The sequence below is a fragment of the Peromyscus maniculatus genome, chromosome 14, assembly GCF_049852395.1.
Source record: "Peromyscus maniculatus bairdii isolate BWxNUB_F1_BW_parent chromosome 14, HU_Pman_BW_mat_3.1, whole genome shotgun sequence".
In the NCBI taxonomy this organism is placed as follows: Eukaryota; Metazoa; Chordata; class Mammalia; order Rodentia; family Cricetidae; genus Peromyscus; species Peromyscus maniculatus.
The window spans coordinates 83,165,487-83,189,028 of NC_134865.1; the positions used below are offsets into that span (position 1 = coordinate 83,165,487).

The 23,542-nt window shown below is 42.0% G+C and overlaps 1 protein-coding gene across 4 annotated transcripts in view; it reads left to right on the top strand.

The window, feature by feature from the left end:
* Nucleotides 1-23,542, top strand: part of Rcor1 (REST corepressor 1) — an 87,107-nt gene that overhangs the window by 47,087 nt on the left and 16,478 nt on the right. For all 4 annotated transcript variants that reach the window (XR_013044549.1, XM_076551415.1, XM_076551413.1 and 1 more), the window contains 3 exons: nt 16,959-17,011; nt 20,844-21,005; nt 22,396-22,514. Coding sequence is in view for 3 of the 4 variants with exons in the window: in XM_076551415.1 (XP_076407530.1) it covers nt 16,959-17,011; nt 20,844-21,005; nt 22,396-22,514 (334 nt within the window). In the remaining variant the exon portion in view is untranslated. The remainder of the gene's footprint in view (nt 1-16,958; nt 17,012-20,843; nt 21,006-22,395; nt 22,515-23,542) is intronic.

Sequence of the window (23,542 nt, forward strand, 5' to 3'; positions counted from 1 at the left end):
AGCTACACAGAGAAACCCTGTCTCGAAAAACCAAAAAAAAAAAAAAAAAAAAAAAAAAAAAGAGTAGAAAGGAAATAGTGGGCTGGAGAGATGGCAAAGCAGTCAGAGCACTTGGAGAGAACCTGGTTCCAGGGATCCAATGACTCCTTCTGACTTCTGTGGTGCACACACATACATAGCAATAGGTGAAACATTCTAGCACAGAAAATCTTTTTTTTTTTTTAAACAAAGAAGGAGATAACAATGAAATGTGTAACCCCTTAACTGGGAATGCATAGATTGAACCCAGGGTTTCACAGTCCTAGGTCAGTACTCCACCACTGAGCTGCACCTCCAGCCTGGCAGTATTAGCATATTACTGGCAAATACCCTGAGACCACTGACCTTTGTTTTGGAGGGGGAAGATAAAGAGGTTCTGTTAAAGATATTAATTGTATTTTCTGTCTTTGTTACCTTTTAAGACTAATTTTGTATCTGCTGTGTTACCATAATTCCTTGCTGTTTGAAGGTCTTTATTTTCATCATAACTAAGAAATAAAACAAATTTTTCTTTTGAGAAATTTTCATTGTAATTTATGGATGGCATTTATGGGGTTTGTTAACTGAAATCATATCACAATTTTTGGTATTATGCATATCTGGCCCGGAATGCACAGATCCACCTGCCTTAGCATTTCTGATCCTTGCCATGCTACAGAAAAGCTTTCTGCATATTTCCTCGTATGTTTTGTTTTTCATCCTTTTCTTTGAGCATTTGCAGTGATTTACAAAGTGGATTCATGTCATTTTGAACATGCTGTTTCTTTCAGAGCAGGGGAAAAAAGAACTAGAAAAAAATCTACCTTGTAATCCGTAAAGCTTTGTTTTCCTGAGCCCAACTGACTAAGTGCTTCCTTGAGGTTCTTAGGCACCCAGTTAGTCTGTCTTCCTTATTGGTGGAGTTGCTTTACTTCCAGAGGGTCTGACTCTGGAGCTCTCTCTTCACTCTTGCCCTCCTGGAGCATTCTAGTCTCCGTGCCCCTGGGGAAGAGCAAGCGCTTCTGAGCCTTACGCCAGCACAGCACGTGCTTATGCTGCCCCTGGTCATGCAGCTTTCACTGTCCATCCACAGTGGTGTAAGGAGAGTTCTCTGAATCCCGTGTGCAGACAGCTTTCCACAGCTTAGAGACAAGGAATGAAGAGCCCAAGGTCACGGACAGCTGGGCTCTAAATCTGCTCCTCTGAATCAGCTCCTAGATTCTTTTCTGTTTATTCCATTTTTTCATGGGTTTTGTTTGTTTTGGGAGGGGCGGCGTTGTAGGCCTAGCCTTTAACAGCTGAACCACCCCCCTCCTTCCCCAGGATTTGTCTGTGTAGTCCTGGCTGTCCTGGTACTCGCTATGGCCTCACAGAGGTCCACTTGCCCCTGCCTCTGGAGTGCTAGATCAACGATCTGCACCACCACGCCTGGCCCGTTCCCAGAGTCTGGATCTCTTTCCACTTACAATACTTCTTCTAGATTAGGATTATGTTAGTATCCTTTTACCTCTTTGCCTCCCCTCTTCATTCTTCCTAATTAGCATCTCTTGTATCTTGGCATTGCATACTAGAATCTTTGGGATCAGAATTTAACTTTTGGTATTTTATTCTTACTAGACCTACAAGAAAGCCAATGAATATATAAAGTTAGTAGGTCCCTCTACCCCACAAAGATTGGAACTTACTGTGTACCCTAGATTGGCTTTAACACAGGGATCATTTTGCATCAGCCTCCTGAGTAGTGGCCTACAAGTGTGCACATAACACCTGCTTGAGAGTTTTTAAACATCGGTATTAAGATAAATTTCAGTTTTATTGTTAAGCTCTACTCAATATTAGTTAAAAGTTGAACTTTTAAGAACTAATCTAAGCTGGTGGTGGCACATGCCTTTAATCCCAGCACTCAGGAGGCATAGGCAGGTGGATCTCTGAATTGGAGGCTAGCCTGGTCTACAGATTGAGTTTCAGGATAGCCAGGGCTTCACAGAGAAACCCTGTCTGGGGATGGGAGGTAGTGGAGAGACAAAACAAACAAAAACTAATCTAACAGTAACAATGTTGCCTACTGTTGACTCTTTAGAAGACACAAAAGAAAAACAGAAAAATCCAGGTTTCTTACTCAGAAATAACAGCTTAATGTTTTAGAAGGTTTCTGTAAATCCTTTAAAAAAAAAAAAAGATTTATTTATTATGTATACAGTGTCCGCCAGAAGAGGGCGCCGGATCTCTCATCTCATAGATGGCTGTGAGCCACCATGTGCTCGCTGGGAATTGAACTCAGGACCTCTGGAAGAGCAGCCAGTGCTCTTAATCGCTGAGCTATCTCTCCAGCCCTCTGTAAATCTTGTTATCATGCATTACCCCACCCTCCATCCCTACATGCACCTTCCATTTTTGGTGGTACTGAGCATCAATCCCAAACGATTGTGTATACTGAACAAGTCCTGTACCACTGAACTGTACCCCCAGCATATCCTTAGTTCTGTGCACATTTATATTGAGATAATGGTGGAGCTGTTTCTGTGCATGTCTCTGTTGCCCTGAGCCTGAGAACTTCCCACATTGTTAAAACACCCTGTAAACTGTTCTTTTAATCCCTTTTTAAGAAAAGTTTTTATTTTTATTTTATGCATGTATGTTTGCCTGCATGTATGCTATATATATGTTCTACATATGTGCCTGGTACCTGAGGCCAGAAGAAGGTATTAGATCCTCTGAAACTAGAGTTACAGACAGTTGTCAGCCACCATGTAGGTGTTGGGGACTGAACCTACATCTTCTATAAAAGCAGCAACTGCACTCAACTGCTGAATCATCTCTTAACGACACCATCCCCCTCCAGCGCACGCATGCATATACACTCTCTTTTGAGAGTTTTCACATTGTAGCCCAGGCTGGCCTAAAACTCACTGTAGATCCTGGCTTTCCTGTGTTACCTGAAAACTTTGTTTTGTCTCTGAATTTATAATCACCTAACTTCTTACCATAACCAAGTATAGATATACTATATATAGTTTGTACATTTAAAAACAAAAGCAGGCTGGAGAGATGAGTCAGAGGTCAAGAGTACTTGTCTGCTCTTGCAGACAACTTGGGTTCATCTCAAAATTTATTTTTAAATTATTTGTATGCCAGCATGTGTTTATGTGCACTATGTATGTGCAGGTGCTCACAGAGGCCTGCAGATGGACATGGAATCCTCTGGAACTGGAGCAACAGGTGGTTGGTTGTAAGATGTCGTGTGGGTTTAGGGAACTGAACCTTAATCCTCTGCAAGAGCAGTAAGTGTTCATAGTCATGGGAGCCCTCTCTCCTGCTTACCTATAGCCATGTGCAACTTAATGTTTCCATGAACACATGTAGCATGCTCCCAAGAATGATTAGTTTTCTATTGCTTAGACCTTGTAGCCATCTTATTACTTGTGTGTCCCTGGTGTTGCTGGTCCCAATGTACCTACTATGCTGCCAGTTTTATGAGAAAGTAACATACACACACACACACACACACACACACACACACACACACACACACACAAATTTATTGGAATGATTTACAGGTTGCAGTCCAATAATGGCTAGTTATGAATGGAAAGTCCAAGAATCTAGTAGTTGCTCAGTGCCATGAGGTTGGGTGTCTCAGTTGGTCTACTGGGATCCAGAAGAAGGAATGGATGTGCTGACTAGGCAAGGGCAAGCAGGAGAAGAACAAGCCCTTCCTTCTTCCATCCAGTAGAAGATGTGGCCCAGATTAAAGGTGTGCCTTCCAGCCTCAGTGTCTGGAAGCATGCCCTCCATTTCTGAATTATAGTTCATTCCAGTTATAGTCAGGTTGACAACCAAGAATAACCATCATACCATGTCCCTTTATTGCATTATTTTCTCTTGTGTCCACTTTAATGTCATGTTTTTCATCATGGTGACTCAAGGAGCAATTGGCAATCCCTGTATCTCTTCTGTCATATAGCCCATGCATGTAGTAGGCTTATCTACTCTCTGGGTGTGTGAAAATATAGTCTGGTGTAACAGAGGACAGGATAGACTAATGACTCATTTCAGAGTCTATTTCAAAGACAGAATAAGAAACACATGAATATATTTTTAAAAATTAATTGATTTACTTTGTGTATATGAGTGCTCTATCTGCAAGTATGCCTTTATGCCATAAGGTGGTATCAGATTCCACTATAGATGGTTGAGAGCCACCTTGTGGTTGCTGGGAATTGAACCCAGGTCCTCTGGAAGAGAGGCAGTGCTCTTAACCACTGAGCCATCTCTCCAGCCCCTCATTTCTTCTTTTCTCTTTTAAGAAGGAAAAATTTTAGGGCAAATTTTAGGTACATAGCTATATTAAGCGGGGAACTGAGAATACCTATATACACCTATAGCCTACCCTGCTGTGAAGATCTTGCACCTGTAGAGTTGGTGCATCTGTGTGAATACATTATTACCACCCAGAGTGTTGATAGAGCTCTCGGCTGTGTTGTATACCATTGTTGTTCAAAATGGCTTCGCTGTACTAAGAATCCTTTTTTTCTTTTCTTCCCAAACTCATGGCAGCTATTGACTTTACAGTGTCTCCATAGATATTTGCCTTTTGTAGAATGTTATTGAGATGCAATTATCATTAAAGTCCTTTCAGATTGATTTTGTGTGTTTTTTCTAGACAGGGTCTCACTATGTAGCTCTGGCTGTCCTGGAACACACTATGTAGACTAGGCTGGCCTTGAATTTGGGGATCCACCTGCCTTTATTTCTTTAAAAATGTTATTATATCTTGTTTTGTGCATGCTCGCGCGCGCGTGCGTGTGTGGTCAGAGGGTAACTTTCTGGAGTTAATGCTATCTTACCAGCCCTGGATAGGTTTCTTTCAGTTAGTACTGTTGCATCTTAGGGTCTTCCAGGCCTTTTTGAGACTTAATGGCTCATTTATTTTTAGTGCCAAATAATGCTCCATTGTTTGAAAATGCCACAGTTGATACATTACCCCAAAGGGCATCTTGGTTGCCTTTGAATTATGGCAGTGTGAGTGGAGCCTTTGAAAGCATTTGAATTTTTAACAACTTGAGGAAATATCAGTGAACATCCCAGACTATACAGCAAGGGCATTTAGTTTCTTTCACTTAGGTCAAGTTCATGCACCATTCATGCCATGTTCATCCAAGTTCATACTATGTACATATTATGTCTATATGTTTGTACGTGTGCATGTATCTGTATATGGTGTGTGTCTATACATGCATATATATCTATATATAGTGTATGTCTGTACATGGTATGTGTCTGTACATGGACATATGTCTATATATGATGTTTGTCTATGAATGTATGTGTTTATTTTTCTTTTTGTTTTTTCAAGGTAGGGTTTCCAGCACTGGCTATCCTGGAACTCTATCTGTAGACCAGGTTGGCCTTGAACTCAGAGATCTGACTGCTCCTGCCTCCCAAGTGTTGGGATTAAAGGTGTGTGCCAGTACCAGCTCTGGGTTGTTTTTTTTTTTTTTCCCTTACTCAGTAGTATTTTCATTCTTTTTCCTTTTCACAGCCCATGTATTCTCATAGGTAAGCAGATTGCGGGTGCGGTATTCCACCATAGTATCTTATTGGGGTTGTTTTGAATGAGTTTATTCTGTGAGGTTGATTTTTATTCATATTTTTGAGGACAGTTTTACATGTTTGGTGGTGTGCTAGTATAAAGGATCTGGGGAGTCTGTGTTCCACTGGTAATGAGGAAATGAACATTTTTTCCCACCTTTTATCAGATGTTTGCAGTCTCACAGCTAGTTAGTAGTCAATTTAGGACTGGATCCTAGGTCTCTAGACTATATTTACTGCACACATCTGCTTTCATGTGCTACTTTGGTTAATTAAGTATAATTAAGGACTTAAAACATAACTAATATTTCACAAGTTGCTTTGGGTTTATGTCTAAGTAAAAATCATTTAGTGGGAGATGCAGCCTGTGGTATGATATGTGAAGAAAATGTGCTTTGTAGAGACACAGTTGGGGCCGTGTAAGTAACTTAGGAGCCCAGACAAGAACCACAGAGTTGAAACAGTGCTCCACTAATGAACATAGATAGACCATTACTTGTTTGATATGTAAGGTGACAAAGGTGTGAGTGTCATCTACACGGTGTGGTGAGAATTGAAGAGACTCAGCTTGTCAGACTTAACCTATTTTGGCACCAAGTATCTCCTGTATTCACTCAGTTGTGATGATTTCCTTGATTACCAGAAGTGCCTCTTCATTGTGGGGAGAAGCTTTTTAAGATCCTGAGTGTTTTAGAATAGTTGTAATGTGAGTAGGGGTTTGCTAGCTGGACAAGGGGAGAGGAGGCATTTGTATCTGAGATTGAGACAGAAATCTAGTGCTTAATATGCAGACTCTCTTATCTGAGACACACTGTCTTTGGGACAGTGAGAAGTGAAGCAACCAGAAAGGCAGGTGGTGATTATGAGATGGACAAGGTAGTTCAGTGTCTAAAAGTTCTTGCTGAGTAAACTTGACTACCTGAGTTTACCCTGTAGGTGGATTTTTCTGTCCCTTCTGCCAGCTCCCAAATCACAATATGGAGACTTATTATTAATTATAAAAACTCAGCCCAGCTTAGATAGCTTAGGCTTGTTCCTAACTATCTCATATAACTTAAATTAACCCATATTTTTATTGATCTATGTTCTACCACATGGCTTTTACCTCTGTCCCATTTTGTGTGTCTGACTTGTTCCAAGTCTGTCTGGCTTCTGTGGCTCCTGGAGACCCTGCCCTTCCTCTTCCCAGAGTTCTCTCTGACTCTCCCACTTATACTTCTTGCCTAGCTAATTGTCATTTAGCTTTTTATTAAGCCAATCAGAAAGCATCTTGGCAAAGACACATCTTTGCATTGTACAAAAATATCATTCCACAGCAAATTCCCTGGGTACCAGATATACCAGAGCAGTCAGTCATGAAGAAAATTGCCTTGGGCAGGACAGCTTAGGGGCATGACTAGGCTAAAGGTGTTTCCTTTTATTTTTTTTTTCTTTGTTTTTTAAAAATTGCATTTTGGGCTGGAGAGTTGGGGTAGTGGTTAAGAGCACTGGCTGCTCTTCTAGTGGATCTGGGTTTGGTGCTCATCATCCACAGCTCACAACAGTTAGTAACTCCAATTCCAGAGGATCTGACACCCTCTTCTGGCTTCCATGGGCACTGCACCCACATGGTGCACAGACCTACATTCAGAGAAAACACCCATACATATAAAAGTTTTTTAAGATTTATTTATTTTATTTTATGTGTATGGGTATTTTGCCTGCATGCATATATGTGCTCACCATATGCATGCCTGGTGCCATGGATCCCCTGGAACTGGAGTTTCAGACAGTTGTGAATTGCCATGTAGGTGCTGGGAATTGAACCCGGGTCCTCTAGAGGAGCAACCAGTGCTCCTGACCACTGAGTCATTTCTCCAGCCCCTAAAACAAAGTTTTGTGTTTGTATCATAATACTCATCTGGTGGTAAGAGGATAGCTTATGGGAGGGAGTTGGTTCTCTTTTAACACATGAGTTCTGGGGATTGAACTCTGGTTGTCAGTCTTGATGGCTACCCCTCTTAATCAGCTGAGCCATATCCACAGCTCTCATTTGCATGTATCTCTCACCCCTTTTCTTTCTGACAGGGTCTCCCTATGTAACTAGCTGGCCTGGAACTCACTATGCAGTCCAGGCTGGTTTTGAACTCAAAATAGTCTGCCTCTTGCATCTGCCTTCCTAGTGCTGGGATTAAGATAGAGTTTGAAAGAGAAGAACTGGAATTTGGGCTAGCTGAGAAGCGGCTCCTGAGTGAGAGGTGTTTCCCAGAGAAGGCTGCTGCTCCCTTGGTAGATCTTAGTAAAGTGACTTTGTGCTGCTGCAGATTGGTCACAGACAGATGGTGCTGCTCGCTCTGCATTATGTATTTTGTAGTGTATGCATATGTGTATGCTTATGTGACAATTTAAGTATTTGTATTTTTAAAAACTTTATAAAAATGGGGAAAAACTGGTACAATTATAGGAAACATAAGTCTTGCTGATAATCAGTTGAATCAAAGTTGAAAAGAATTGACTCTCAAAGATAGTATACAAGCTGTGTGAAGTATGCAGAGTATGCAGAGTCAGGGAGGGTTTTTAGTGTTAGCTGTCTTGCTGACTGGTGCCCTCTGTGTCATTTCTTTTCCCCATCCAGGGATGGAGCTTGAATAGATTCTTTTTTTTTTTTTTTCATTTTTCTTTATTAAGAAATTTTCTACTCTACACACCACACACAGATCCCACCTCCTCCTACCCCCGAGCCCTCTCTCCCAAGCCACCCCACATCCCCACATCCCCCAAATCAAGGTTTCCATGGGAAGTCAGCAGAGCCCAGCACAGGTCCTTGAGCCTAGGCAGGTCCAAGCCCCTTCCCACTGCACCAAGGCTGCACAAGGTGTCACACCACAGGCACCTGATTCCCAAAACACTTGCCCATAGACCAGGGACAGATCCCAATCCCTCTGCCTGGGTGCCCCCCAAACAGTTAAAGCCAAACAACCGTCTTCTGCATCCAGAAGGCCTAGTCCAGTCCATGGGCTCCACAGCCACTAGTCTACAGTTCATGGGCTTCCACTAGTGTGGCCGTTCATCTCTGCACGTCTTCCCATCAACACATGTCATTTTTTGATCAGAGCATCTAACAGTCTAGAGGTGGCTCAGCAGTTCACAGTGTCTGCTGTTCTTTCAGGGGACCTGGGTTTGATTCCCAGGCTCACAACCATCCATAACTCTATTTCCAGGGGAGTCCACACCTTTTTTGGTGGTGGGGTTGGGGAGGGGTTTCGAGACAAGGTTTCTCTGTGTATCTTTGGATCCTGTCCTGGCATTCCCTCTGTAGACCAGGCTGGCCTGGAACTCACAGAGATCCACCTGCTTCTGCCTCCACGCCTTTTTATGACCTCCACAGGTACCAGATACGCAGGTGGTGCACATACACATATACAGCCAAAATACTCATATATGTAAAATAAATCTTTAAAAAATCTCCCTATTATACATTTTCTGAACTATATAGTGTTGGATAATTTTTAATGATCTATTCTTATTTGTATGTAGAAAAGGTTCTCTGGAAAAGTAGCAAGTGCCCCTAACCACTGAGTCATCTCTCCAGACCCATAGTGTGTTTCCCATTCTAAACTTCTACATATAGATACACTGTAAATATACCCACTACCTAGAAACATTTTGAATAGTTTCTAAGTCAAGATATCCCAGTGGCTTTCTAGTTTGCAGTGTTTTTTAATTGGAAGCTAAAAGTTGTAACATGACCCTGAGTTGTGTAACTAGTATTTGCCCTTGTGACCTTATTTAGAGTGTACCCTCATAAGTGCCTTCTTTGTCCCCTTGTCAGGAGTACAAGTATTCTTCTCCCAGGGGTCCAGTTCCTTAGGTGAGACTACCAGAGAGGTTTAACAAGCTGTGAAATAGGAACCACTCAGTCTTACCTCACTTGATTTCCTTCCTTCTTATTACTCAGCACACTGTCTATTGTATGAATGCAGGAACTTGGTATGTTTGGTCTGTTTAATTCTGTTCTCCCTTTTGGCATGTGGTGAGTAAACGTTCAATGCCAGTTGAATGAAGAGATGGCTGGAGTGAAAACTCCTCGGCGTTCAGTTGCAAATTCAGGATTTTTAACTCTGTGATGCAGCTTCAATCATCTGGAATCTTCTAATTTTTTTTCCCTTGTGGTCATCAGTTTACTCAACAAGTAATTTTTGTCCCTGCTTCTGAGGTAGTAGGCACTATTTGGACCTAACAGCCCTGCTTAAATACGGCTTTAGTTTGGTGGGAAGCTGCCCTGTGAGTGATGGGATGTACTAGAACAGTTCTGATCCCTAAAAATGCTCTAGAAGAGCTTCCGGGAACAGAGCTGAGTGCAGTGCCCCGCAGTGGTGGACACTCTGTACGTGTCTGCCTTCTTTTGCTCCTGTTCATCCTTATGTCTTACCTTCTTCCCTCTACATTTTGATTTCATCTGCCTGGTTACAGTTCGTTTGTTCCTTCTGCCAACAGGGAATGTTACTTCAAGTTTTCACGACAAGCATCACTACACAAACATTCTTTGACCTATTTTTGTGTCTCATCTGTCAGCTGAGAAGCCAGTGCCAAATAATTTTCTGAAGTGGTCAGATTAGTTTACTACTGCTTCCAGAAAAAGACAGAAGGGATTTTTCTCTTTACCTATTGTTATCATTGCTAGAGTTAGATTTATACATTGTAGAAAGTCTAGTGGGCGAAACACTGTTGTTCACACCAGGAATTTTGCTACTTTCACTAGGTAAGATAATGACCCTGGGATATAAAACATACTTTAAAAAATGCGTATGTAGTGATGAAATTAGCTGGAATTTGTTATAAATTAATCAAATATAAAGCTAATTTAGGTTCAATTAGAAAGGTTGGACTATGGACAAAGATTAAAGCATTGTCAAGAATTTAATTTATTTGCTTTTCTGTGATTATATGAGAATATACTACTGTTAGCAAATATAGCTCAATATTTAAAAAATTAGGTCATAAGTTATGAAAGTTATTCTCAAATGTTTTTACATATTTACATACAAGTTTCTATTTATTATTAAAAATAATCGATGACCTGGTTGGTGGCAACAGCAGCACATGCTTTTAATTCCAGTACTTGGGAGGCGAGGCAAGAGGATCTCTGAGTTCAAGGACAGCCAGGGCTACACAGAGAAACCCTGTCTTAAAAAAAAAAAAAACACCCCTCCAAAAAACTTGATAATCCTTCATCCTACCATATGGATATTTTTATTTGGGGAGATGCTAGGGTTTACACATGCTAAAAGTATACATTCTGTTGAGAACATCACATTAGCCCCCTCCCCACACTGTGTAGCTTGTGACCACTGTTAGCTTGCTCTCTAAATCTCTTCTCTATGCTGCTGTGTACTATGGTTTCACACCATAATTTTTAAACTCTAATTTTCCTGCCATTAAAAATGAAGTAGGTACTGCACATTGGTGGCACACACCTTTAATGCCAGCACTCAGGAGACAGAGGCAGGTGCATCTCTGAATTGGAGAACAGAACAAGTTCCAAGACAGCCAGGGCTATAGAGAAACCCTGTCTTGGGGAGAAAAATGAAATAGGCTAGATGTAGTCATTCAGGTTTGTGGTACCAGAACTCTGGAGGCTAAGGCATGAGAATCAAGATTTTTAGGTCAACTGGGCTACATAGTGAGACCTTATCTCAGGGGAAACAAAAAATGGAAGTTGGGCATAGTGGCTCATGCCTGTAACCCCAGCAAATTAGAAGGCTGAAGCAGGAGGATTTATGTGAGTTTATGGCCAGTCTGGTCTATATGGGTAAGGTAAAGTGAAATTATGTCTCAAACAACATCAGTAACTAAATCTTCCACAAAAAAACTATTCCACCAAAAAAAATGAAAGCATGAGTTTTGAACTGTTAATGATAGTTCATCTTGTAGCATAATTTACTTAGCCAAGTTCCTTTTTTAAATGCTTAGTTTTGTTTCTTTTCTTTTCTTTTTTCTGGTTTCCTAACTATAAATAACACTTGAGTAAGGTTGAAAGCATGATGTCTTACCCCTGTAAGAAAGGACTTCCTCCATTCTGCAGAGTGGACTGCCTAGATAAGATATTCATAGTTCCTTCTTTGGTACTTAAGACAACTGCAATTAATTGTTTGAGTTATTTCTCTCTTCAGCTGTAAGGAGAATTCCAGAAGGCCCTAGATGACATCTTCAGGAGCAGCGCTAGCCACAAAGTAGATCTGAAAGATCTGCTGGAGAATTAATTCCGTGTACAGTAGACTAGTTTATTATATATAGGCTGTCCTGCTACAGCCTGTGCAGAAGCTCTTAGCCTTTTCTCTAGCATTGCTGACTGAGTCTGTACTGGGTGAAGAAAAAAATCCCACAAGGTTGCAGCATTGAAAGTGGCAGGATTTGTGATAGCAAGCCCTTCCCTCCTTTCAGCGTCTTCTGAACTGTCCCTGGAAGGATCAGGCATAGAGAGGAAGTGACTTGGGCGAAGCCTGTGTGGCAGAACTTCCCATGTGATGCAGCTTGTTTCCTCACCATCCTGCCAGGGCTTAAGGGCAGATATGCCACTCAAGACACTGGGATTGTCACTGTCCTCCCTGCCTAGAACCTAGTCAGAGGTGGCCTTGAAATGAGTAATATACAGTGTTCTGCCTGCATGTATGCCTGCAGGCCAGAAGAGGGCGCCAGATCTCATTACAGATGGTTGTGAACCACCATGTGGTTGCTGGGAACTGAACTCAGGACCTTTGGAAGAGCAAGCAGTGCTCTTAACCTCTGAGCCATCTCTCTAGCCCCGAAATGAGTAATTTTTAAAGTAGTCTCTATTCATGAAAAGGGAATTTGGGGCATGAATATGCATTAGGTACTGTAGGTGTAGCACAGTGGCAGAGAATTAATCTAACATAGGCCTGGGTTCAGTTCTGAGCACTGAGGGAAAAACCATACAAAGTTTGTTTCATACCTAGAAGAAATATTGCTCAATGGGAGAACATTTGCCTAGCATGGCTGAAACTGTAGGTTTGATTTCCAGCACTGCAAAAAGAAATGTTTATGACGGAATTGATTTAATAGTTGTTTACATTTGATTATTTTAAATGCTCTTCTAATACTCTATGAAGGTCTGGAGAAGAGTCTCATTCTTGTTCTGCAGTTGAGCAAAGGAGTTCAGCTAGGAGGTCCTTAGGAGAAGCCAAGGACTTTGACTTGTGGTCCATGATCAGCCAATCTTCCTTCTCTGCCTTCCCCTACCCCTCCTTTTCTTTCCTGGTATGATTATACAGATCTTGATTCTTTTCTTTGGATTATAGTGTACACAGCCAGGTACAAATGGAAATCAATAAGATTGCCTTGAGTCTTCAGCTCTCTGCTTAGGGACAAGTCAAGTAAGTTGATTTGATATGGAAGAGTTAAAGGGGTATTGTATCTTAACATTAGACTTATTTATTTTGAGACAGTGTCTCACCACATAGCTTTATTTGGTCTGGAACTCACTATGTAGACCAGGCTGGCCACAAACTCAGAGATTCACTTGCCTCCTGACTGCAGAGGTTAAAGATGTGCACCACCACACTCAGTCCTAGTCTGCTTACCCTTACACTGATAAAAGGAAACGAGTTCTAGAAAAGAGGACAGAATTATTCCGGTTATACAATAAGTTGATGCAGGACACAAAGGTACAGTTTAGATCAGACTAGAACATAGCATGCATGGCCTTGTATAGAGCAGTCATCTGTCTTGTTTATGCCATTGTATTTACTGGGTAGCCAGGGGAGGAATATTCTACACAGTAGAATTTTGTTTTATAAGACCAGAGTAAGAAATAGCATATTCATCTTATTTCTGTCTTCAGGCTTCAGATGTTAGCTGTAATATTGTCTGCGTCCACCAGGTGGCAGAACTGCTGTACTTAAATGTTCCTTTTGCTTCTATGTGAGTCTTAGGGATAACGTCTTTAATAATAATAAAAGGAGATGCCATGGTATTTATCATACTCTATTGTGCTGGGAATTGAACCCAGAACCTTATGTACACTAGGCATAGCACTCTATTTAGTAACATCTCCAATCCATTATTACATTCTTTAAAAATGTTTGGCATGCTCACTTTGAGCTATGAAAGAAGTTGCTGACATGTTTCCTTTGCAGTACCTGCTGCCACTGCAAATCTTGACCGTATTTTTAAGCTCCATTAAGGCCATAAGCTTTGTCCTCAATCTGCCTCATGGTGTCAGCCTACCACTCTTGATAGAATATTCAGGATTGGGCCTTCTGAATCTCTGCAGTGTCTTGGGAGGGGAAGGGTGAATTAAGGTTACCATAGCAGTTTTCAACTGCATACTTTGTCTTTTGCAGTTGAATTTGAAACTCTTACTACTCATACTAAGGACATTGTTTCATTGGATTCAAAACATTAGTATAGAAACAAATCTTAACACCCGGTATTTTCTTCTCTTACTTGCTCTTCTATCAAATTCCTTCAATCATGGCTGTTTTCAGGCTACAGCAAAATAAGTGAATACCCCAGCCCCTAAAAAGCCATGGATGAATATAGTTTATGTTTTACAATCACAGTGGTGCATATCTGTAACCACACAACTAATATTAGATGGCTTTTCATGTTTGTTTTGATAGTAACTGTCAAGTAAACAATAATTGCACTGTGCTATGGTTGCTTTATTTTAGACAGGATGAGTCCACCCACTGGCTGTTTCTAGTGCTTCTGACCTGAGGGTTGGTGTCAGTATGGCAATCAAAGGCAGCCTCTTCTCTCAAGAGTGAGCAGGATGCCTGGGGAAAGCTAGTAGTATGTGTGCCCACAGCAGGGAATTGTTTGCTTAAGCTTTGTGACCTTTGTTAACAGTCCTGTCCTGGTTCCCCCAGTGAGCCTCTGCACAGGACTCTATTCCCACACTGAGATGAGCTCTCTGTAAGCTTTGGGCAGAATCAAGATAATTATGACCGAGACACAGAAGTATGTCTGTGCTATATGCCTTTAATCCCAGCCCTCAGGAGGCAGAGGCGGGTGGATCTCTGTGAGTTCCAGGCCTGCCTGGTCTATGGAGGGAGTTCTAGGACAATCAGGGCTACACAGAGAAAACCTGTCTCAAAAAACAAACAAACAAACAAACAAATCACTTTGACAGCCAGAACTGTTACACACAAACTGTCTCCAAAAAAAAAAAGTATTGGAAAAGTCCTCAGAGCCCTTGTCTTTTGGAGTGTAGGGAAACTTGTTTCTCTTGTTGCATTTCATCTCCTTTAAGCAGCTGTTATTGTTTATTTTCACTTAAGTTAACCCTGAGGGAATTTTTGAATCATGCAAACCTCCTGTTTCATCACTTTGTCTGCTGTCCTGTGCAGAATGGGGTGGGTGTAGTTGTCCATCTCTCAGAACATCAGAGAGGAGTAAGGACCAGGTAGGGTAGGAGAGCACAAAGAAATGAGGCCTGTCAAAAGTAGTATTTGTACAATTAGCTCTGTCTAGAGAACATTTCAAGAAAAGAATAGATGCCCGCCCATGGGCTGTGTTCTCAGGTGACCTGACTTTGCTAGGTAAAGTTGATACTTGGTATTAAGAGCAAAATCACAATTGGGATCTCTGAGTTTGAGGCCAGCCTGGTTTACATAGTAAGTTCCGGGACAGCCAGGACTACATAGAGAGAGACCATCACAAATAAATAAATAACCATCACAAACAAACAAACAAATAAAGTAAGAAGAAAGAAAAGAAAGAAAGTCAACAAGGCAAAAGCAGTTTTGACTGTGTGTATTTTTTTAATGGGCTGTATAGAGAGAGGAAGGCTTGAGTGAAGCAGAAACAGCAGAAAGGAGGTTGGTTTACTGGTAAGAGCACAGAGAGGCAGAATAGTAAAAAAAACCGATTAGTTAACCCCAGAGCGTTTCAGTTGGGTGAACAAGAAAGCAGAGGGACTTCATTCTCGTGGTAGTTAGCACTGGAAATTTGGCTGCTCACTAGACGCACTACCTTGCACAGCTCCATTTTCATTTTCATTTTGGGAGTGTATGTTTTACACTCTTCAAGTGTGGAGGTCAGAGGATGACTTGCTACGGTTGATTCTCTACTCCTACCATGTGGACCCAGGGACCACCTCACCAAGCCCCTATTTTAGCTTTTCGGGGGTGGGGGGGGTGGGGAGAGAATGTTCAGACAGGGTTTTAGTACTAGCTGTCCTGGAATTCACTCTGTAGACCAGGATGGCCTTGAACTCACAGAGATCTGACTGCCTTTGCCTCCTGAGTGCTAGGATTAAAGGTATATGCCACCACTGCCTGCTTATTTAATTTTTTAAAGCCCAGCTTTTTGGGCACCACTCCTGGAGGTAAGTCCAAATGGTAGTAACCTATAATTTTTATGAAATGCTAGGAACACAAAAGTTGCTAAAGAAGCATTAAAGTAACATATTGCGGGGTTAGACACTGCTATAGAGCTGTTGCCAAAAGTTGAAGGCCAGCCTCGACCCTGTTGCAAGCAAACAGTATCAGTAGAGGCAGAGCTTTGTGAGCACACCTGACTTAGGCTGCATTTACCTTTTGGAACAGATACCACTGGTATTAACTTAGCAAACTGTCTCAGCTTTTTTGGATTTCGAGGCTAATGGTTAGAAATGTGTAGAGACTGGCGCAGAGCAGGCTCTTTGGGTGTCAAGGCTCCACAGTTAACTTAGTCATCACAAGCTCCAAAGCACTGGCAGACACACCAAGATGACTGTCTTAAAGTGACGGTGAGAGCTGGCTTTATCAGAGGCAGTTTAATCTATGTAGTGAGAGATACTCTCTGAGACAAACAAAAAAGAGGAGCTGTAATGGTTTTTAATTTTTATGTTTAATTTAATTTTTATGTTTAAATTACAAAGTATTTATTGAGTGTGTAGGTGTGTGGGTGTGTGTGGTGTGTGTTCCATCTATGTGGGGATTACAGCAGAGGCCAGAAGAGGGAACCAGATCCCTACTGTCCCCAAGTTGGAGTTATAGTTGTTAGCCATCTGGGTGCTGAGAATCAAACTCAGTTCCTCTGGAAGAGTAGCTGGTACTGTTAACTACTGAGCTGTCTCTTCAGCCTATACTATTTCCTTTTACACTAAATAAGTTTTTAAATCCTGGGAGATGCAAGTAGAAGCAGAAAATGTGTATAGTCTCACCCTGTGGAAATAGGTTAATATTTGTGTATATTCATTTGGTTTTTTTCTCTGGGAGATTTAGATCCACACTAGGGTCGTATTCTGTGATGCTGTCTTTCATTTCCACTTGAACATGATAGGTTCTGAAGGAGATTCGTCGGCTCTGGTAAGTATAGTCTTGCTGTACTCAGGCCGCTCACTGGTGTCCTCTGTGTTTCAGTGGACGAGTACATCGCTATCGCCAAAGAGAAGCACGGGTACAACATGGAGCAGGTAACCGCATGTCTGCCCCGCACCCTCGGTGCTTTCTTCTGTGTGTCAGTGTCTCACTGGGTGGGCACACGGTAGGGGTTGCCAGGATTGGTTTCTGGTCCTGGTTGTATACTGTCTTATATCTGGTTGTATAATGATGTATGATCCTATGCTCAGACTTGTTGCTTACAGTATCCAGTAGAAACTGACTGGGTAATTTGAGGTAGTCAGCTAGAGTTCTCAATTGAGCTGGACTTCCAGCTTTTCTTTCTCACTCCAGGCACTTTTATGTGGTGGGATAAATGATAGTGATCTTTGGAAATGGTTTGCCCTCTAGCTGTTCTCAGACATAGTGGTTTTGTCTTGGGCTCTTTGCTGTTCCCTCCCCGTCTTAGAGTAAGGAGCATCTCCAGCCCATTTCCAGACTAGAGTCATAAGACATCTTCAGGTGAACATACTAGAGTCTAACATGGGTGGGGGACCACACAGACTGGCTTCTAGAGCTAGTTTCTCAGTGAGCGCAAACAACATATAACAAGTTAGCAGCAGTGTGTCCGCTACAGCGGAGCTGGAGGCGCCTGTGGTATAGCTGGGGCACATTTGGTCCAAAGACCTAAAGCTTCGATATTCTGCCCCCACAGAAAGGTGATGGTAGCTGTCCACACCTGTAGCTCGGCTTTAAGCACCTGCACATGTCTTCTGGCAGCAACTTGCATGGAGCTTGTAGGAACTAGGGCCCACAAAAACACACCCTGTCTCCCATGTTGAAAATCTGTGATGAACACTTGTTCTCTGACATATGGCTGGTTACTGTTGTGATCACATAGGTAGGGCAGAGGCCAGCGGCCATGGTCTGAACCTCCTCTGCTGTCATGCTCCTCTCCCAGCTGAAGTGGTTTGAGGAAGTAAAAGGGCCAGTGCCCTCACCGTCTTGCTCTCTTCACTGTTCTTTTCTGAGAGGCAGACATTAAAGATTAAGACAGCGAAAGGAACAAAGAAAGATGCTGTACATGTCCAGGGAAAGAAATAGACTCAGAAAAGATGTAAGAAATCACACCTTAGGTTGATCCTTGGCACACACACAGATCACAACTAGAAAAAATGGCACAAACAGCACCACAGAGGAAGCGAGCATCTGATCGCCCTTGCTAATGCATGATTAAATCCAGATGTCCAGTTTCTGACAGAAACCACAAAGCATACATCAAAGTAGGGAAGTATGGCCACTGGATGCAAAGCCTCCTGTGGGTTTTCCTGGGGAAGCATGGACTTGTCTTTTCACCCAGTTAAAGCAGCAATGGCAGAGCAAAGCCACAGTTCCCACCCAGCCTAGTGCAGTGAGCCAGTGAGCTTGCTGGGCTCCGTTCAGGAGCATGGACTTGCTGGGTTTATTTCTGTTGCAGTGATAATATATCTTGACAGAAACCAACTGAGGAGGGAAAGCTTTTATTTTAGCTCAAAATTCTAGGTAACAGTCCATCATGTAGAGAAGTCAAGGTAGGAACTTTAAACAACTAGTCACATCTTATTTACAGTAAGGATCAGACAGAAATGAACATGTGCATACTCATCTTGTTTGCTGGTTTATGCTCAGCTGGATTCCTCCACTCAGGACCCCTGCTTAGGGATTGGCACTGCCCACAGTGTGCTTGGTTTTCCCACATCGGGTAACTAAATTAAGACAATCTCTCACAGACAAGCCATAGGCTAACCCAGTGTAGAAAAATCTCTCATTGAGATTCTCTTCTCAGGTGAGTCTAGATTGTGTCAAGTTGACATTTAAAACTAAGCATCATAACAGGTGATTCAAAGGCAGTTGCATCACTGAAAAGCCCACCTCAGCATGAGTGACAACTCATGAAAGCTGCATTGCTGGAGCTCCCTGCATACTAACTACCCAGGCAGCTTGACAGGTCACAGTCTTCTCTCCCTTGTAATCCTTATTGTGTACATAACCTGGAATAAGGAACGGAGATGCTTGTGAATCTTGTAACTTAGGAACTTCCTGAAACTTCTAAGTTTTATTTACTTGAATCTCAAGGAGGCTTCCTCTAGGATAGAACCTTCAATTTTGAGAAATTGATACACAAGAAAATTAAACCTACAGAAACTGTTCCTCAAAAAGACCTGATGTCAAATCTGTTTTACACACACACACACACACACACACACACACACACACACACACACACACACACACACACAGCGCTGGTGCTGGTGACAGTCCTAGAACCGTGAACATGCAAGGCAAATGCTCCATTACTGAACTGCATCCCCACTACTTAGCTATCTTTAAAATGTTCAAAAAGGCCATTTTGAATAGGCAGATTAATGAATTTGAACATAGGGCAATTTGTTTTATTGTTTGTGGTACTGGAGGGTGAAGGATCAGGACATCCTGCATGCTAAAGTAGTATTCCAAGAAAACTTTAATTTACTGAGTTTGAAGGACATCCTCAAGGAGAACAATGTAAGTATTTGGAAACTTCAGGAGACGATGGAGAGAGATTTTTGAAGGGGGGGAGTTTAGAACCTCCTGGAGTTGATAAGTCATCTAAAGACAACTCAATATACTTGAAGATAAACTCACCCACACATAGATTCAGTATGAAACACTCTAAAGCCAAAGATGCAAGGAAAAAGCCATTGGTGACAAGCAAGGATCACCAGTAAGGTTATCAGATTTGTCATCAGGAATTTTGGAGTCCCAGAGACAGTGATCTGATGTATTTGAAGTGGTAAGAGAAGAACAAAAACTTTCAACCAAGAATGATCTGTTTAAGTTGGATAACTATTTCACTCAGTGGAAGGAGCTCAGACCTAACATACACAGGATCCTGGGTTCACTCAGGCAGGGGTACAGAAACAAAGGAAAGAGGAAGAAGAAATCTGTACCTGTCGGAACCTGTCCTTTAGAAACAAAGTGTGCTGGTGAGATGGCTCAGTGGAGAAAGGGTACCTGTCACCAGGTCTAAGGTCCGGAGTCCGTTTCTAGATCCACATGCTGGAAGGGAAAACCCACTCCTGCCAGTTGTCCTCTGTCATCCACATGCATTCTTTGACATGCATGCACATGTGTACACATATGTAAAGCCAGTATCAATGTTAATACCTTAGTGTTTATAACTGCAGTTTTCCATGTAGCCTAAGTGATTCATTGAAAACAAAGTTAGCTTCCCTTTTTTTGACATGATATAGAAAGATAGAATTCTGTGATTTCTACAATGGAAAGGGATGGGATGGCTGTAAAAGAAGCTCAATTTTTGTATTTGGTTGAAACTATATTTACATAAATTCAAATCCAAATCTCACAGCTTTAAAATGTTTAATGTGATCCCTGTGGCAACCAAAAGGAATAATAGAAACCTGTGGTCCCAGCACTTGGGAGACCAAGTCAGAAGGATTGAGAGTTTGAAGCAAGCACAGACTTCATAGGGAGACTATCTTGAAGGACAAACACTAGTTTTCCACTTTTTTGAGGCACTCACTCAGAGTAGCCAGAATCCTAGGCAGTTGGTTGCTGGGTCTTGGAACAGAGGAGTTGGAGGGAAGAGAGCTGCTATTGAGCAGGCAATGTTTATTTCATAAGATGATGAGTCTTGGACACGGATATTATACAGCATTGTGCGTGTGCTCAGTACCATTGAGCTGTCTGCTAGAAGCTTAGAATGATAGACTAGATGTTGCATGCATCTTATCACAGAAACTGGGATGGGGCTGATGCCTGTAACTTCACAGTGTGTATGAGGCAGGCGTTTTCTCACCTATCTGCTTTAAACATGCTGATCTCACTTCCATTTTAATGTTTCATTTATTTGTTTGTTCTAAAATTTTGCCAATAACATTTTTCTAGGCTCTTGGGATGCTCTTTTGGCATAAGCATAATATTGAAAAATCATTGGCCGATTTGCCCAACTTCACCCCCTTTCCAGATGAGTGGACTGTAGAAGATAAAGTCTTATTTGAACAAGCCTTTAGTTTTCATGGAAAAACTTTTCACAGAATCCAGCAAATGGTAAGCAGGGTTTTTTTGTTCTGCTTTGTTTTTGCTTTTTATATCTTCCAGTATATGTGAGAGAAAGTTATCATCAACTTGAGACATCTCATTTGTTTGTTTGTTTATTTGTCTTAAGTGTGTGGGTGTTTTTGCTTGCATGTATGTTGACTTACCCATTTGTGTGTCTGGTGCTCACCGAAACCAGAAGAGAGCATCAGATCCCTGGAACAGGAATTACAAACACTTGTGAGCTGACATCTGGGATCTGGGAATTGAACCCAGGGCCTTTTGGAAGAGCAGCCAGTTCTTAATCACTGAGCTACCTCTCCAGCCCCCAAGTATCCCCTTTTGAATAAAGTTCCTTCTAAACTGCTTTTAGCAAAACTGCTCTGTGGCTCAGCGGTTTCCAGTACAGCGTGAAGCGTTCTCTCCTCAGAGCTTATAGTCTGTACCTACATGCAGGTTACACCAACAGAAAGGATCTTTGATGATTGCTTTTGAAGACATATCTCAAATCCTTGTCTGTCTGCGGAAGGTTTGCTTATGTTTTGCTCTTTAGAAAACTACTGATAGACTCCAGGTTCAAGTTTACTTGCACAAAATGTTAAAATGAATTTGTGAAAGTTCAACCTGGAGCTGGAAAAGATGGCTCAGTGGTTAAGAGAGTTTCCAGAACCCACTTCAGCCAAGCGCTCTGACATTTAACTGGGTCTTGCTAGCTTAAAGTGGCTGGACGTGGTAGTGCACCCCTTTAGGCTGCATTTGAAGGCAGAGGCAGATGGAGCCTGATTTACACAGAGACTGGAAAAATCAAAAAAGAAAGAAAGAAAATGCAAAACAAGCTAATTGTAGTTCTGACTCTGTTATGGATTTTTCATTTATCATGCTGGATAGATGCATAAAATATTTGATATTGAAACCATAAAATCTGATGTGAAGCTCCACAACTTCAGTTTTGAATGGCTGCTCTGACTGCATATAAATTCATTGAGTTGTATAGTCTTTGAGTCTGGTTCATTGCAGTGTGGGATGTTTTTCAGTTGCAACTTTTTTATAATAAAGCATAAGACAAATTTTAAAAAGGAAAATGCATTTTGTGAGAACTTTTTTCCCTTTCCATACTTTTTATTTTATGGGTTTTTTGTTTTTGTTTTTGTCTTTGTTTTTCCAAGACAAGGTTTCTCTGTAGCTCTGACTGTTCTGGAACTGTCTATGTATACTGGCCTCAATCTCAGAGGTCCACCTGCCTCTGCCTCCTGAGTGCTGGGATTAAAGCTGTGCACCACCACCACCCGGCTTCCATACATTTTAGAGTATAGGAGAATGATCCTTATGAAATATGTCTTAAGCACATTTGATTAGTAAACACTAGCTTCACAGTCTGCATCAACCTGTTTTTTGCATTTAGCTTCCTGATAAATCCATAGCAAGTCTGGTGAAGTTTTACTACTCTTGGAAGAAAACAAGAACTAAAACCAGCGTGATGGATCGTCATGCTCGGAAACAAAAACGGGAGAGGGAAGAGAGGTGCGTGTGCTGCTAGGGCTGTCCTGGGACTGGGTTCTCAGCGCTGTGGGCACAGAGAGGGGAGCTGGAGTGGCAGGCTTCCAGCTCTGAAAAGCCTCCGTAGATCTAGTCCTCCCGCAGTCAGTGAACTTGAACGTGTTCCTTCCATCCCCTTCAGGGTGACACCTTCTAATGAAAAGGGACTTTGTTGTTGGCTCAAGGGTCAGAATTTATTGAGGATGATAACAGAAAGTCAGTTGACATGTGTTTGTGTTTAGCTTTCTTTACAAAGAAGAAAAACAGTGTAGGTTTTCCTATCAGTTACTTACTTTGTTGCTATAACAGAAACAGCTCAAGGAAGAAGAGGGCAGTCATGGTGGCTGGAGCTCCAGGCAGCTTACCACATCGCATCTGAGTCAGAAAGCAGAGTGAGAGGAGGCTTGTTAGTTAGCCCACGGATGGTGTCACCATAGTTACAGTGCGTAGTTTCACCTCAGCTAACCTGATCTAGAGTATCCCTCATAAGCATGCCTAGGAGCTTGTCTCCTGGGTATTCTAGACCCTGACAAGTTGATAGTGACCAGCACTTCCTTCCCTTGACTGTCTGTGTCTGGTGTGAGTAATGGAGAATTAGTTCATTGTCTCTTAGAAGGGTGTTGGTTCACTGTTGCTATTAGTTTTGATTGAGATAACCAACTACCTCCCCTCTCAACTTGCAGTGCTAGGGGGCTGAACCTAGCACTTTACACATTGCTAGGACTCGACCACTGAGCCTACCTCCCAGCCTGGATATTCGTTTTAAGGACGACTCATTAAGCTCTAGTAAGGAAGGATGTGTGTTACTTCTTGCTTCCTCAGTTTGTATGCGGCAGAGAGCAGTGGAAATGGTGGTGGCTTGAGAGGAGTGTGACATGGAGGTGGGTGGGCTCCCCTGGGAAGGATTCCCGAGACACAGTGTGAGTTGGCACTAAAGACATTGTGTTTGCCCCCATTGCTGCTCCTTGGTTTTAGCTGGGCGGATTAGGATCGCTGCTTGACTTCTGAGAGAC